The following is a 16,506-nucleotide window of genomic DNA, read 5'->3' as shown; positions in this document are numbered from 1 at the left end:
ATTTCAACGTCTTCCTCTCCACGAATCTCCTGTCTGAGGAGTAAAACCTGTGATACTTCTGTTTAATATTCTTGGAATCCATTATGCTGCATGTATGCAGTTTTCTGGATTTCTTTGAGACCCACCACCTCATGTTCCCCAAGCCTCCACCCTTCGCTTTCTCCCCTGTCTTCTCTGTCCTCTTGCGCTCTTCCATCCCTTTGGTTCTGTGGTTCATCCTATTTCTCGTTCATATTGTTCCACTCCATTCCGTGCTGTGTTTGTCTCTGTAACTCTTTTCTCCATTTCCACTCTTGTCTTCAGGAAATCTCACTCTCTGTTTCCTTGACACTCTCTTTCCCAATCCCGACTTACCTGTGGTTTCAGTTGCTCTTTCTCTTATTTTCTATGCAGCCTTGTTCTTAGCTTCTCCTTTCTGTTTGGGATGTTTCTTCTCTGGTGGTTCGGTGGATTGTGGATTGATCTGCTTGGGATGCTTCTTCTCTGGTGGTTAGGTGGATTGTGGATTGTTCTATTTGGGATGTTTCTTCTCAGGTGGTTCTGTGGATTGTTCTGTTTGGGATGTTTCTTCTCTGATCGTTTGGTGGATTGTGGATTGTTCTGTTTGGGATGTTTCTTCTCTGGTGGTTCGGTGGATTGTTGATGGATATGCTTGGGATGTTTCTTCTCTGGTGGTTAGGTGGATGGTGGATTGTTCTGTTTGGGATGTTTCTTCTCTGGTGGTTCGGTGGATTGTGGATTGATATGCTTGGGATGTTTCTTCTCTGGTGGTTAGGTGGATTGTTCTGTTTGGGATGTTTCTTCTCTGGTGGTATGGTGGATGGTGGATTGTTCTGTTTGGGATGTTTCTTCTCTGGTGGTATGGTGGATGGTGGATTGTTCTGTTTGGGATGTTTCCTCTCTGGTGGTATGGTGGATGGTGGATTGTTCTGTTTGGGATGTTTCTTCTCTGGTGGTTCGGTGGATTGTGGATTGATCTGCTTGGGATGTTTCTTCTCTGGTGGTTAGGTGGATTGTGGATTGTTCTGTTTGGGATGTTTCTTCTCTGGTGGAACGGTGGATGGTGGATTGTTCTGTTTGGGATGTTTCTTCTCTGGTGGTTCGGTGGATTGTGGATTGATATGCGTGGTATGTTTCTTCTCTGGTGGTTAGGTGGATTTTGGATTGTTCTGTTTGGGATGTTTCTTCTCTGGTGGTATGGTGGATTGTTCTGTTTGGGATGTTTCTTCTCTGGTGGTATGGTGGATGGTGGATTGTTCTGTTTGGGATGTTTCTTCTCTGGTGGTACGGTGGACGGTGGTTTGTTCTGTTTGGGAGGTTTCTTCTCTGGTGGTTCGGTGGATTGTGGATTGATCTGCTTGGGATGTTTCTTCTCTGGTGGTTAGGTGGATTGTGGATTGTTCTGTTTGGTATGTTTCTTCTCTGGTGGTACGGTGGATGGTGGATTGTTCTGTTTGGGATGTTTCTTCTCTGGTGGTACGGTGGATTGTGGATTGTTTTGTTTGGGATGTTTCTTCTCTGGTGGATCAGTGGATTGTGGATTGATCTGCTTGGGATGTTTCTTCTCTGGTGGTTCGGTGGATTGATCTGCTTGGGATGTTTCTTCTGTGGTGGTTCAGTGGATTGTGGATAGTTGTGTTTGGGATGTTTCTTCTCTGGTCGTTCGGTGGATTGTGGATTGTTCTGTTTGGGATGTTTATTCTCTGGAGGTATGGTAGATGGTGGATTGTTCTGTTTGGGATGTTCTCTGGTGGTACGTGGATTGTTCTGTTTGGGATGTTTCTTCTCTGGTGGTTCGGTGGATTGTGGATTGATCTGCTTGGGATGTTTCTTCTCTGGTGGTTCAGTGGATTGTGGATTGATCTGCTTGGGATGTTTCTTTTCTGGTCGATCGGTGGATTGTGGATTGATCTGCTTGGGATGTTTCTTTTCTGGTCGATCGGTGGATTGTGGATTGATCTGCTTGGGATGTTTCTTCTCTGGTGGTTCGGTGGATTGTGGATTGATCTGCTTGGGATGTTTCTTCTCTGGTGGTTCAGTGGATTGTGGATTCATCTGCTTGGGATGTTTCTTCTCTGGTGGTTCGGTGTATTGTTCTGCTTGGGGTGTTTCTTCTCTGGTGGTTCGGTGGATTGTGGATTGATCTGCTTGGGATGTTTCTTCTCTGGTGGTTCGGTGTATTGTTCTGCTTGGGGTGTTTCTTCTCCGGTGGTTCGGTGGACTGTTCTGTTTGGGATGTTTCTTCTCTGGTGGTTTGGTGGATTGTGGATTGATCTGCTTGGGATGTTTCTTCTGTGGTGGTTTGGTGAATTGTTCTGCTTGGGGTGTTTCTTCTCTGGTCATTCGGTGGATGGTGGATTGGTAATTGGCAGCACCTATGGTGACCTTGACAATCAGGTTCAAGCCAATTTCATCTGGTGGCCTCATCAGACCTCGAGGTCTAATGCGTCAACACTGTATTCAGTCTTCATCAAGAGGTCACATGAAATCAAGCATGCAGTGGAAAAATATGTCAATCATCACCAGTCGATGCAGACAGGTGTTTCTATATCAAGCACCCACTTCAAGTCAAGTGCGCGGTGGAAGAACGGCTGTTGATACAGACCAGCTCTGGATATGAAGTGCATGACAGACACCCCACTATAAACCATAACTGGAGTCGATGCAACCCGGCGTCTTGAACTCAAACAAGTCTTCGGCAGGGTGATGACTGTGGTCAGGAGTGGACCCATCACTGCCGCCATCCCTGAGCAGCCAGTGGTCAATAGCGATCCTACTGACATTTGGACAAGAGAGTGGTAGAATCAGAGGTCTGAGAGATGGCTGATGTGTAGTGGTAAGTCCTGGTGTGTGTATCAGCCTTCAAAGTTCCTGACTCTCCAGAGGTGACCACAGTCAAGTGCCTCAAGGACACAAAGGGACTTTCACCTTTGGCCTCAACGTTGGAAGTCGCCCTCAGGGTTGTTGTGTTGCCTTGTCTGCAATTACCACTGAGGTACTGGCAGTGCCTTAAAATATGAGAGGAGTATTTAGATGTGAGGTATGGAGTCATGCCAATGTACCTGTCATGACAAACAAGTTACTTACCTTCGGTAACGATGTATCTGGTAGAGACATATGTTAGTTGTAGATTTCTTACCTTAGAATTTCCCCCAGGTGTCAGCCTGGATCCGGAGATTTTTTCTTCAGCAATACTCCTGGCGTCGGTAGGTGGTGTCGATCAACTCCGCGTCTGTCGTCGGTGTCGTGGTTGCTGGGATGACGTTGCTGTGCATACTTAGACAACACTCCTGCGCGCTGACGTCAGTTCTGACATGACTTTCCACACCAGAAGCGCAGAGCCATGAAAAACATTGACCACTGGTGCACAAAACTAGGGCGCTGAAAGGATTTCCTTAACCCTAGAAATCAATTTGCAGAACGGTGAGGATGGGTGGGGTAGTAAGGAATCTACAACTAACATATGTCGCTACCAGATGCTTCGTTGCTGAAGGTAAGTAACTTGTTCATCTGAAAGAGACTGTTAGTTGTATATTCCTTACCTTAGAATAGATACCTCAGCAATACCACCCCCGGAGGAGGGTCTGTGAACCAAGTTCACACCAAAAAATCCTGGAGGACCAAACAGGCAAAATAGCCGTCCCTCTGGACTTGGCCGTCTAGGCAGTAATGTCTGGTAAACGTGTGCAGGGATCCCCACGTTGCCGTCTGGCAAATGTCAAGGAGTGGGACTCCGCGTGCCAATCCAGTGGTTCCTGCCATAGCTCTAGTGGAGTGAGCACGCAGTCCCACTGGAGGATCCTTCTTCGCTAAAGCGTAGCAGATCTTAATACAAAGGACAATCCATCGAGAGATGGTACGTTTTTTAATAACCCGGCCTTTCCTGGCACCCAGATAGCCAACACAGAGTTGATCATCCACCAAGAAGTATTTGGTGCGGTCAAGGTAGAAGGACAGCGCACGTTTAAGGTCCAGACGGTGGAGTCTCTCCTCCTCCTTGGAAGGGTGTGAGGTGGGAAAGGTAGCCAACGTGATGGATTGTCCGACAGGAAAGGGTGAAACCACTTTAGGCCAGAACGAAGGCCACGTTTTAAGCACCACTTTGTCCAGATGTGAGAAGAAGAAAGGGGGCTTGGAAGATGGAGATTGAAGCTCAGAGGTGATGGCAACAAGGAAGGCAGTATTCAGTGTGAGAAGCCTAAGAGAACAGTTATGAAGAGGCTACAGGGAGCACACATAAGAAATGTGAGAACAAGATTCAAATCCCACTGGGGCATTATGAAGGGAGATGGAGGAAACCGATGAGTAATGCCCTTACAGAATCTGTTAACAATAGGAGGCTTGTACAAGGAGGACTAATCTGGCAGAGATATCTGTAAGATAACCTTTGAGAGTGCCCAGAGCAGAGCCCTGTTGGGCCAAAGTAAGTATGTACAACAGGACCTCTGAAAGAGGAGCAGAAAGGGGGTAAACAGCCTTTGCTGTGCATCACTCCACAAACTTGTTCCATCTACAGGAGTATACCGATTTAGTGGAGGGACGTCTGGCTAACAAGATGACATCACAAACTTCTGGCGGAAGGTCGAAAGCTGTCAACTCTCGCAGTTCAATGTCCACACAAGGAGGTGGAGGCTGGACAGGTTCGGGTGGAGGATCGTCCCCAGCTGCTTCTACAGAAGATCCTCCCAGAGGGGCAGTCTGATCGGAGGATCGATGGCCATGCTCAAGAGCCCGGGGTACCAGACTCTTTGTGCCCAGTCCGGAGCACAAGATAACTTGGCCCAGTTGCGCTTGATCTTTTCAGCACTCTGGGCAGAAGTGGTACAGACATAAAGGCGTACCGGAGGACGCAGTTCCACTTCCGATGAAAAGTGTCGCAGAGCGAGTGCCGCCTCGGAAACACCAACGCGCAATACTGCTGACATAGCGGGTTCTCGTCGGTGGTGAACTGATCTAACCAAGGCTCTCCCCACCACAGCAAGAGACCTTGCACCACCTCCGGATGAAGACGCCATTCGTGATCGACCAAACACGGACGGCTGAGTTCTTCCGCCCTGGCATTCAGAGAAACTGGCAGGTGTTGAACCACCAGGGTCATGCCCTGATGTTCCAGCCATGTCCAAAGGCGACGAGCCTCTTGACAAAGGGTCCACGACCCCACCTGACTTGCTTGTTGCAGTACCACATGGTGGTGGTGTTGTCCGTGAACAGCTGCACTGCCTTCCCCTTGAGGGAGGGAAGGAATGCCTTCAGTGCCAAGCGAATCGCTCGGAGCTCCGACAGGTTGATATGGAGACCGGACTCTGCCAGAGGCCTCTGATCTCTGCCTCCCCCAGGTGGCCGCCCCATCCCAGAAGTGACGCATCAGTAACCACCGTGAGGTCTGGTTTTGGAAGGGAGAGGGATCTGCCCCTGACCTAATCTTGGTTCGTTAACCACCACTGCAGTTGTGCAGTTCCCTCTGAGATCTGAACACAGTCGGAGAGATTCTTCTGATGCTGCGCCCACTGGAACTTCAGGTCCCACTGCAGAGCCCGTATATGACACCAGGCATGATCCACCAACAGGATGCAGAAGGCCATGAGGCCCATCAGTCTCAGGGTCATTCTCACCGAAATTCGGGATAAAGGCTGAAACATCGGTATCATAGCCCGAATATCCTGGGCTGTTTGGGAGGATAGGACTGAAACTGCACTGTGTCCAGAACCGCTCCGATGAAAGGGAGCATCTGAGAGGGAGTCAGGTGTAACTTAGGCATATTGATAGTGAACCAAACAAATGCAGGAGGTCCGCCGTAGTCTGGAGGTGGGAGACGACAACCTGGGGTGAGCCCGCCTTCAACAGCCAGTCGTCGAGATAGGGGAAGACTGGAACCCCTGATCTGCGCAGATGAGCTGTGACCACCGCCATCATCTTTGTGAACACCAGAGGGGCACTAGCAAGGCCGAAGGGGAGCACGGTGAACTGAAAGTGCTTGTGGACCACCGTGAACCATAGATAGTGTCTGTGAGCTGACAGGACGGGAATGTGGAAATAAGCACCCTGCAAGTACAACGCCACCATCCAGTCTCCGGGGTCAAGGGCAGACAGGACCTGAGCCAAGGTGAGCATTTTGAACTTCTCCTTCTGGAGGAAGGGGTTTAGGGCCCAAAGGACTAGAATAGGACGCAGGCCTTTGTCCTTCTTGGGCACCAGAAAGTAGCAGGAATAACAACCACAACCTACATCTGGCACAGGGACCCTCTCTATAGCTCCCTTGGCCAAATGAGCTGAGACTTCCTGGCGGAGAAGTGCTAAATGATCCTCCGACATGGACGGTGGCATGGAGGAAGGGGTAGTCTCAAAGGGGAGGAAGCAGCCCCATTGGACGATTTACAGAACCCACCTGGCCAATGTGATGGACTGCCAGTGGAGGAGGTGATGGCGAATCTTGCCACCTACTGGCTGAAGATGGACCTGGAAAATCAGACTAGGAAGATTTGGAGGCAGTGGCGGGGGGAAGATGGTGGACTGGCCCGCCCGCTGGCTCCCAGACCCGCAAGGACGCTGGGTCCCAAGTCCATGGCCACGCAGAGGATGGGCAGCGTACGTGAAGAGCTGGCTAGACTGGACCAGACCCAACGTGGTTGGGCGCCCCTTCCGTATCCACGAAAGGGATGAAAAGCAGACTGGAGTGGACGGGAAGGCGCAGTGAGGCCCAAAGGTTTGGACGTATGTGGCAATTGTTCTGCCCAGTGAGTCAGTGGTATCCAGTCCATACCGAATGGCAAAATTGGCTGCGTCTTTCCCATACGCAACTGCCTGGGATAATAGAATGACCTGGCCTCCTCCGGGCACTGAGGCAGCACCTGCGCAACCATTTCCCAGATGGTATGGGAGTAGCGGCCCAAGAGGCATGCGGTATTCCCCAACTGCAATGCCAAGCTGGAGGAAGAGTACATTTGCTTCCCAAGATGGTCCAGCTTCTTGGATTCCCTATCTGGAGGAGCAGAAGGGAACGCGCCCGTAGAAGAAGAGGCTTGGACCACCATGCTCTCAGGGGGGGGGTGTTGGGTCAAGAACACGTGGTCGCCCAGGGCCGGGCGGTGGCAGCAGGCAATTGTACTCTCCACAGGAGCCCCTGTGCTGAGCTTGGACCAAGTTCCCAGGACAACATCAGTAAGGGCTTCACTGAATGGCAATAGGGGTTCTAAGGAGGAAGCCGCAGGCAGAAGCACCTCTGTTAGGAGGTTAGTCCTGACTGCCACCAAAAGGAGCGCAAGGCCAAGGACCTCGGCTGCCCTTCTCACCACCACAGCATAGGATGCTCCTTCCTCCGTAGCCACAGTAGGGGAGAAAGCAAACTAGTGTCTGGAGAGGTGTCCAGACCACTGGCATCACCCAGGTCCTCTCACCAGTCTGATTCTTCCAGATGGTCGGCTAAAGGATCCAGCGACCCCTCCCTGGCCTCATCTTCACCCTCTGGTGGATAGGGAACACCAGGGATGAACAGGGGAACAAAATTACCCTCCAGTATCGGTTCCGACGTCAGCCAATGTTGGTCCGGCTCAGTGTCCAACTCGAGGTGGGGACGGAGTTGGCCGGGGGCACAGCTGGCGCCAAGGGCGTCGTAATCGGGATCGGCACCGGGGCAGGTTGAGTGAGATCGACCAGCGTTGATCAGGATCCAGGCCTGGGTCTGCATGGGCCCACCGGAGCCGCCGGCATTGAAGGCCCAGGACCCCTGACCAGTTCCGCCGGGCCCGAAGGCGTGCCAGGGATGTCGGCTGCCCAAAGAAGAGGTGTAAAGCCTCGTAAAACTGTCTGACTTGGGCTGGGGACGCTCCAGCTCCCGGAAAGGGTGGGAGGCGCAGAGTCGTTGCTGAAGCAGGAACCTTTGAGCAACGATGCTCCGAGTCCAGCGTCGTGTTAGCTGACCGACCCGGAGAAGGGGAAGACCGGTTGTGCTTCTTTGCCTTCTTCTTGTGCTTTAACTTACCCGAGGACCTTGACGACTTGGAGTGTGAAGAGGAGTGGGGGCTCAGCGAACGGCATCGTGACCTTCCTCTCGAACAAGACCGGGAGCAACGCGGAGCTGACCGCCGAACTTCTAAGAACTTTTGGGCTCACTCCCGCAAAGAGTTTGGGTGCAGGGCCCGGCAGTCGGAGCACGACTTTGGGTCGTGGTCGCGCTCCAAACACCACAAGCACACGAGGTGCGGAACCGTTACAGACATCATCTTGTGACAGGAACTGCAGGGCTTGAAGCCGGTCCTACGTTGGGACATCCCTCATGCACCAGGAGCCTAAGACTCTAAATAGACGTCGACAAAAGTCACAAAAAGTAGCCAGAAAACAGCTAAGGGGTAGCTCTCTCCAGATCTGCGATAGGCTAGCGTGGAAAACAAAAGAACTGATGTCCGCGCACAGGGGTGGTGTGTAAGTAGGCTCCGCAAAGGCACCCCGGCGACTACGGTGCCAATGTTGGAGGCGGTGTCCACCAACAACACCTACCGACACGCAGGGGTATTGCTGAAGAAAAAAATCGCCGGATCCAGACTGACGCCTTGGGGAATGTCTCAGGTAAGGAATCTACAACTAAGATTCTCTGTCAGATAGAACATGACATGAAGTGACGGAACATACCAACACAGACCGTGAGAAGGTGCTGCCTGCCTCGCTCTAAACCAGTCACAGAAAGAGACTGACACACGCAGTCACCAGTACCACAACCAATCATGGTGCAGCTTCACACTCACCTAGGACAGTCTTACACAGGCCTCTTTCAAATCACACTTATCTTTGAGGTACAGGAGGATCCTTTAACCCTTTAGAGCTCAGACTGACACACGCTGGAGGGATCTGTACCAATGGATCAATGAAACAGCAGCAGCAGGTCCTTGAGCACATTCAGGAAAATAATTATTTGGAGAAAAGGTCCACATTAATAAATAACACTTAATAATTCTATAAAGCACATGCTTTATGACAGTGTTTTCAAGATAGTACAATAAGTACAAATGTATTAAACCGCCTCCCCACCAGCCCCCCAGTTTAGCAGAACTCCAATGTAGGCGGCTGCGAGAGATGAGTGAAGGAGAGCTGTGAGCTGGACATGGTCGCGGAGACAGAACAGAGGGTGGCCGGGATCTCGATGGGATCAGCCAAACTTACTCATGGATTACACGCTCACCAATGAGACAGTCTTTCAAAGGACGTATTCAGTGCAGAATGAAGTCTTGAACGCTTGAGTTCTAGTTCCTTGTTCAACAAGAGATCGACAGAGACCCTCCTGGTTTCCAATCCATGCCAGAGGCGAGGAGCGGTGCTTACTTTCAGGCAACAAGATCATTCATGCAGAAGAACAAGATGGTAGACAAGGCCCCCCTCTGCCCTGTCATGGGAGGTGCTTGTAAGGTCTCTTACCAAAGACACCATACTTTCCAAGCCATAGTCTGAGAGAGGAGGTTAGACACTGTAGCAATGGAACTAGTCATGAGCTCTGTAAAACTAAGACTGAAGCCATAAACTATACCATACCTAAACCTAACAGCTCAGACAAACAAGTTAAAAAATAAATACTGAACCCTAAAAAAAGAGAAGGCTCGCAGCTAACCCCAGAAATAAATCCTTTAAAAATTAAGATCTGGCAGCAAAATTAGACTTACCCACATAAAGAAACAGTACTTAGGTCTAACTCCTGGAAGAAACAAGAATCAGGCATGAATTATGTAATAGTTTTTATACTTAACCGCAGAAACAAAGACTTCACCCTACCCACTAGATATAAGCAAGAACTGCTCTTGAAAGTACCAAATACTTCCCTGTGACAGAAACAAGACGCTTTTCTAACTACTACAATAAAGAGCAATAATCTTACCGTAACCCCCTGAAATCAACACGAACCACATGAACATCTTGCAAAATAAGTATATTCCGTCCCTACTACAAACATAAACTAGACATAACCCTTACTCAAATCATACTTAAAATGCTACAACCATGGACGAAAGTGGCATTAAAACCGACCCCCCACATAACTGGGATGTGACCCCCTGAAAGGATTAGGCAAGACCACTTGAAATAAAGAACAGCAAAGAATAGACCATGAAACACAACACGCGCCAACATGCTGCCCCTTACACGACATACAGACAAGAGTTTACAGGAAACACGAAAAAGATTTTACCCCAAAAGAAGCAATTCTAAGAACCAGGCCCTGTAGCAAACCACCCTTACACGCTGCAGCTTACACGAAACACAAATACGACTTTACCCCAAAACAAATGATGCCAAGGATTAGGCCCTGAAGCAAACCACTCTTATATGCTGACACTTACAAGACACACAAACAAGACTTAACCCTAAAATAAACAATACTAAGAACCAGACCCTGAAATGAACCATTGTTATACGTTGACACGTACACGAACAAGACTTTACCCCAAAATAAACAATAACTTGGACCAAGCCCTGAAGTAAACCACCCTCATACGTTGACTCTTACACGACACACGAACAAGACTTTACCCCAAAATAAATAATGCCATGGATTAGGCCCTGAAGCAAACCACTCTTATATGCTGACACTTACAAGACACACAAACAAAACTTAACCCTAAAATAAACAATACTAAGAACCAGACCCTGAAATGAACCATTGTTATACGTTGACACGAACAAGACTTTACCCCAAAATAACCAATAACTTGGACCAAGCCCTGAAGTAAACCACCCTCATACGTTGACTCTTACACGACACACAAACAAGACTTTACCCCAAAATAAATAATGCCAAGGATTGGATTAGGCCATGAAGTTAACCACCCTTACACGTGCCGCTTACATGATATACAGACAAGACTGTACCCTAAAATATACAGTACTAAGAACCAGACCCTGAAATAAACCACCCTTATACGCTGACACTTTCACGACACACAAACAAGACTTTACCATAAAAGAAACAATACTGAGGACCAGACCCTGAAATAAACGACTCGTGCACGAAACACGAACAACACTTTACCCTAAAATAAACAATACTAAGGAACGAGCCCGGGAATAATCCATGCTAACACGACACACAAACAAGATGTTACTCTAAAATAGGCAAAACTAAGGACTAGACCCTGATGCTCAGGTATTCCCATCATACAACTAGCAAATTCACTTTACCCTGAAATATACAATACTAAGGCGAAGTCCCAAAATGAAACACCTGAAAGGAAAAGAATAAGATGAACCTAAAAAAAATACAAGAATCAAATGCAACAAAGACAATAGTCAGGGCCTCTGCAAAATGTATACCTTTCCCCTGGGTTGGCAGTTTTTCACCAAAACCACTCCTCTTCTGACTCCATTAAGGGAGCCACTATGGCAAAAAATAAAAGTGACTCCCAGAACCCCTTCTGAGGCAGTAAACAGACCTAGCAGCCCTTCTATCTTCCAAAGACAGGTGTCCAAAGGGAGGAAAAACAAAGGAGCCTAACCTGCTGACCCCTGGAGGCAAACGCCATAACCCCCTTAAGGAAAGACGGCTGATACTAGAATCACATCTAACTCTACACAAACCAGACTTCTGAAATAAAGAAGACACACACAAAATGTCTGGAAATCAGAAATCAGACTAAACTAAGGAAAGGCAGCCTTTGCCTTGAAATACCTGAAGTAAGAGAAATGCAAACACAAATCCTGGCTGGGCCCTAGTCTCCTGGTCAAACAAGGCGTGAGGGATCTTTCATATGTTGGCAGTAACAGAAGATCATGTAGCGACAAACAACCTGACTGTCAGCGGTCTGTGGAGTAAGAGGACTATGTGTCTGAAATATCAGAAATGTGTCACTGTGTACAGGAAATGAATCCCATCAGCCCACCCCAATGGCGGAACATCATCATCTGGGATTTCTGTGGAAACTCATATGGATAGGGAGATACACTTAATGAAATAGTGTGTAAACCTCCACTTCTCCGAGACCACCAGCGATGGATCCAACCATAGAATGACAGGGAGGGAAGAAATGGTGTGGGATATTGAATTGCAGTGAAGAAAAATGTGTAAACAAAAGTGTATAAATTTAAAATTGGCTACTGTGACAGCAAAAAACAACTTTAATAGGAAGCAATCAAGGTGTCAATATTAAAACGAAGTGTATGACAGTTTGACAAAATAACTGTCAGAAATAGATGATAAAGTGGTCAACATGTTTCTGCCATTTGGTAGGGAAATTCCCTTCTGGCTTTCATCGGGACCTAATAATACACTACTGCAAAAATAAAAAAAGCCAAGGACGAGGCCAGAGGTACCGACGGAGAGAGCGGGGCCTCCATTTCCCGAGCAGTGGCCAGGAGAGGTGGGGCTTACTCCCAAGGATAATTGGGAAAGAGTCCAATAGAAACCGGAAAAAGAGACGTAGGAGACCTTCCACGCTCCACATAATACCCGGTATCATTTTGGTGTAAATACTTCTATTTCTTTGCACTATTTTTATTTTTGCAGTAGTGTATTATTAGGTCCTGATGAAAGCCAGAAGGGAATTTCCCTACCAAATGGCAGAAACATGTTGACCACTTTATCATCTATTTCTGACAGTTATTTTGTCAAACTGTCATACACTTCGTTTTAATATTGACACCTTGATTGCTTCCTATTAAAGTTGTTTTTTGCTGTCACAGTAGCCAATTTTAAATTTATACACTTTTGTTTACACATTTTTCTTCACTGCAATTCAATATCCCACACCATTTCTTCCCTCCCTGTCATTCTATGGTTGGATCCATCGCTGGTGGTCTCGGAGAAGTGGAGGTTTACACACTATTTCATTAAGTGTATCTCCCTATCCATATGAGTTTCCACAGAAATCCCAGATGATGATGTTCCGCCATTGGGGTGGGCTGATGGGATTCATTTCCTGTACACAGTGACACATTTCTGATATTTCAGACACATAGTCCTCTTACTCCACAGACCGCTGACAGTCAGGTTGTTTGTCTCTACATGGTATTTGGGGGTGTAGACTGTCTGGTGGGTCTATAAATATGGTTTCCCCTTAGACCCTATTCCTACTGTTTTGTTATATAGTAACAGAAGATCTGCACCTCGCAACTCCCTGCCGCTTTCAGAGACAAGGAGACAGTGAGATGTCCACCAGATGTACCTCAGCCAGGACAGTCACTAAACCTCCTGCCAGTGACCCCGACGTAGCAGCCGCAGCCTCAACGCTATCCCTTGCTGCTGCGGTCCTACACCAAGCCTTCCGAAGGTGTTTTTACTGTTCCGGAACTGCCATGAAATGAAGGCCAGTGGCAAACAGCACAAATGTAGACTTGTCTCCCAGAACCCCTGCTTTGGACGTTTGTTTCTGAAAAACAAAAATAATTCTGAGCTGTCCATCATCACATGGCGGTCCGTCGAACATTGAATTTTCACTGAAAGTGCTTTTGCCATGACAGTCGCACGGACTTGAAGGAAAGCATAACCCCCCAGCAGCAGACTTACTCGTGAAATCAACATGAATCTCAAGTAACACCAGCATGACACAAAGTTGAGCCCAGAATGAAAAGCCCATGTGTAACTGCTATGACAAACAAGAAATGTACATCACACCTAAAATATACTAAACTTAAGGACAACACTAAATGAAAGAAGAAACAGACTGAACAAGGCAGGTTTGTGGCTCAACAACACAACACTTGGACACAGGCTTTAACAGGAGTACGGTTCTGACTACACTAACACCAGAAAACAACACTCAGGGATAACTCTTGACACATCAGGGAATCAAACTGAATTCTGAGAGACATACGGTTCAACATAACCCCTCCAAGCCAATGGAGTCAAGAAGACCCAATACCACAAGCAAGAAGCTTCTGAAAGTGCTGGTGCTGAGAGGCACACCCTGAGAGGCACACCCTGAGACACACACTATGAGACAACACCCTAGCACATGCACCCTGAGACACACACCATGAGATACACACCCTGAGACACACAGGCCGAAGAGACCGCGTGTGACCCCTTACTTGAGCTTAGCGTTGGACTGCTTTACTTGGTGGATTATGGTTTTCATTATTTTACTAAGCTTGGCCTTGGCCAACGGCTTTCTACAGTACCACGTCTGGTCCCAGAGGCAGTAGAGTGGTTTTGGCGACAGGTAGAAGGGAGCCGTATCAAACGCCATGTCTAGCGGCCTCCTCCTGGCGTACTCCTGGTAATCGAGCACAGGGCAGTTTTCGGGGTCCCCAGGCTTTGAGTAGACACACGGTGCTGGCTCCTCAAGGCCCAGGTCTCCAGTTTGGCTTCCCTTCCATTCCAAGCATTCAGATCCGTCCGGCATCCTTTTCAGGCTGATATGTCCCCAACTCAGGGCTGTGCCCTGAAGTTGCCGCCGGACCCCAAAGCCCCGAATGTTGTTGACAAAGAGAAGGTTGAGGAGCCCCTCCGGGTGGAGGCGACTCAGAAGGCCCTTCCTCCGGAGGGTCTCCACGTCTTTGTCCGTCAGCTTCTTCACAATGCTCCAGTCCCGCTCCCTCTCCTTCTGCAGAAGTTGTTGGTACTTGTGCCTCAAGGCCTCCTGGGACATGGAGAACTGAGCGCCCCTCACGATGCTGTGCCCGTATCGTTGCTCGCGCAGGTAGCGCTCAATGCTGGTCTGGAAGAAGAGGAAGGAGTTGGCCGAGAACTCCAAGCCGTTCATCTTGCGTATCTTCAAGTAGAAGGAGCTCAGGTACCTGTCGAGCTGTTGGGGGGGAAGGGCCTGCACCTCGCGCTGCTCCTCCGGGTAGTTCATAGACAGCCAATCACGGAACAGCTTTATATCAGCAAAGGTTCCAGCTTTCTTAGTTTCCGTCCTCTTGGGAGGCTCTGTAAGACAAAGAGGACGGTTTAACATGTAGACTGTGATATATCCACTCCATGTCCTCTCAGACCAGGTGAGACTTCTGGTCGGAGGATGACTGAGGGGGGCTGCGGTACATGCAAACCTCTAAGGGAGATGCCCTTTGCAATCCAGTTATCTTTCAAACCACTATCTAAGGGCATTACATACTGATCCTATCATACTTTTCATTTCACTGTACCCTTTTCAATGTTTTCTTCTTGTTACAACTGTTTGAAAATGATGTCTTTAAGCTATTCATTTATGTTATTTCAGCACATCTAGCAGGTGAAGTGCCTTGCATGACTGTGTCAGACTGTAGTGCTGTGAAGCCCTGCCCCAAGGAGTACCACAGGTAACTTAGACTCTACACACTTGAATAGTAACCAGTCTTACAGGTTACTTCTAGATCACCCAGCAAGCACAGAGACAAACAGCGTGGACCAGATGAGAGCACACAACATGAAGGGGCGCCAGGGGCAGAGAGCATCGGCTCACTCATCGGATGGAAGTCTAGTGCCCAGAAGCAGACTTTCACGCACAGGGTGCAATCTTTAGTTCTAAGAGCACAGCCTCTCTCACATGTAGCTGACCCCACTTCCTGGAGCTTCTCTCAGTATCCCTCAGTTTTAAGTTCGATTTCCTGGAATACAACTTTGCTCATAGGTGTGAGATGTGAGCGCACCTTTCATTGGAGCACAGTTTTAGTCACTGGGTGTGGGACTCTCTTTTCAGAGAACAGTCACAAACCTACTACCTACTCACCGTGTGTTCTGCTGCACAATGCACTGGCTGAATTCTCATAGCTCCTTGCATGTCCATTCACATACTGACTGTAGGGGAGGTGTCTGCACAGACGCTGAGCGATCTAACGGGGCAGTGGTAGCACCCCCACTGACTGATCTAATGGGGCAGTGGAACCACCACAGGACAGTGCACTCCGTGTAGGGGAGGTGGCGGTACAGACGCTGAACGATCTAATGGGGCAATGGAAGCACCCCCACTGACCGGTCTAACGGGACAGTGGTAGCACCAGAGGACAGTGTACTGGCTGCAGGGGAGGTGGCGGTACAAACGCTAAGCGATCTCATGGGGCAATGGAAGCACCACAGGACACTGTACTCGTTTGTGCAGCACTTTGTCTCTGGAAACAAATGTGCCTTTTTTCCTGAAGACTTTATGACAACTTAAGGCAGACTTAAATGAAAAGTCATGTTCCTATACTAAAGACAACGTGTTGTGTTGTATGCCCACATTATTAACCTGCTGGGTGGCGGGTTTTGTCATTTTCTGTGAGGGATCAGAAAGAACATGAGGACAACAACAGGTGAGGAAAAAGTTACTTCCCTGTAACTGTAGTTCTCCAGTATTGGTATCTTTCAAGGGTTCACATTCTTGCAGTTTAGGGATTGACAGCTTATTTTAAGGACAAACCCTCTGTACATTCGTAAGATAGAATCAGAATTTTATCTAAATGAACTTGTGGTTTTAAAGACATTCTTTCATATCCGAATGGTATAGAGTGAAGAACACGTCACACTCTTGGCATAAGAAGGTGGTTAATATTTTATAGAACTATCAAGTTTACAAAAACAGATTAACTGTTGGCAGCCTACGGCACTCCCCGTAAAGGGCACTCACTCTCAAAGCA

The 16,506-nt window shown here is 48.3% G+C and overlaps 2 protein-coding genes across 4 annotated transcripts in view; one reads left to right on the top strand and one right to left on the bottom strand.

Annotated features, from left to right (window-relative positions):
- PTBP1 (polypyrimidine tract binding protein 1) overlaps positions 1–16,506 on the top strand; it is a 450,657-nt gene that overhangs the window by 32,637 nt on the left and 401,514 nt on the right. The gene's annotated exons all lie outside the window — the stretch shown is intronic.
- LOC144799353 (uncharacterized protein KIAA1958-like) overlaps positions 13,671–16,506 on the bottom strand; it is a 370,582-nt gene continuing 367,746 nt past the window's right edge. For all 3 annotated transcript variants that reach the window (XM_078670612.1, XM_078670611.1, XM_078670613.1), the window contains one exon: positions 13,671–14,842. In XM_078670612.1, coding sequence (XP_078526738.1) covers positions 13,998–14,842 — 845 coding nt within the window. In that variant the 3' untranslated portion in view covers positions 13,671–13,997. The remainder of the gene's footprint in view (positions 14,843–16,506) is intronic.

This window comes from Lissotriton helveticus, chromosome 12 (assembly GCF_964261635.1).
Source record: "Lissotriton helveticus chromosome 12, aLisHel1.1, whole genome shotgun sequence".
Classification (NCBI taxonomy): domain Eukaryota; kingdom Metazoa; phylum Chordata; class Amphibia; order Caudata; family Salamandridae; genus Lissotriton; species Lissotriton helveticus.
The sequence above is the reverse complement of the archived record's forward strand: the minus strand, read 5'-3'. Positions and strand labels throughout refer to the sequence as shown.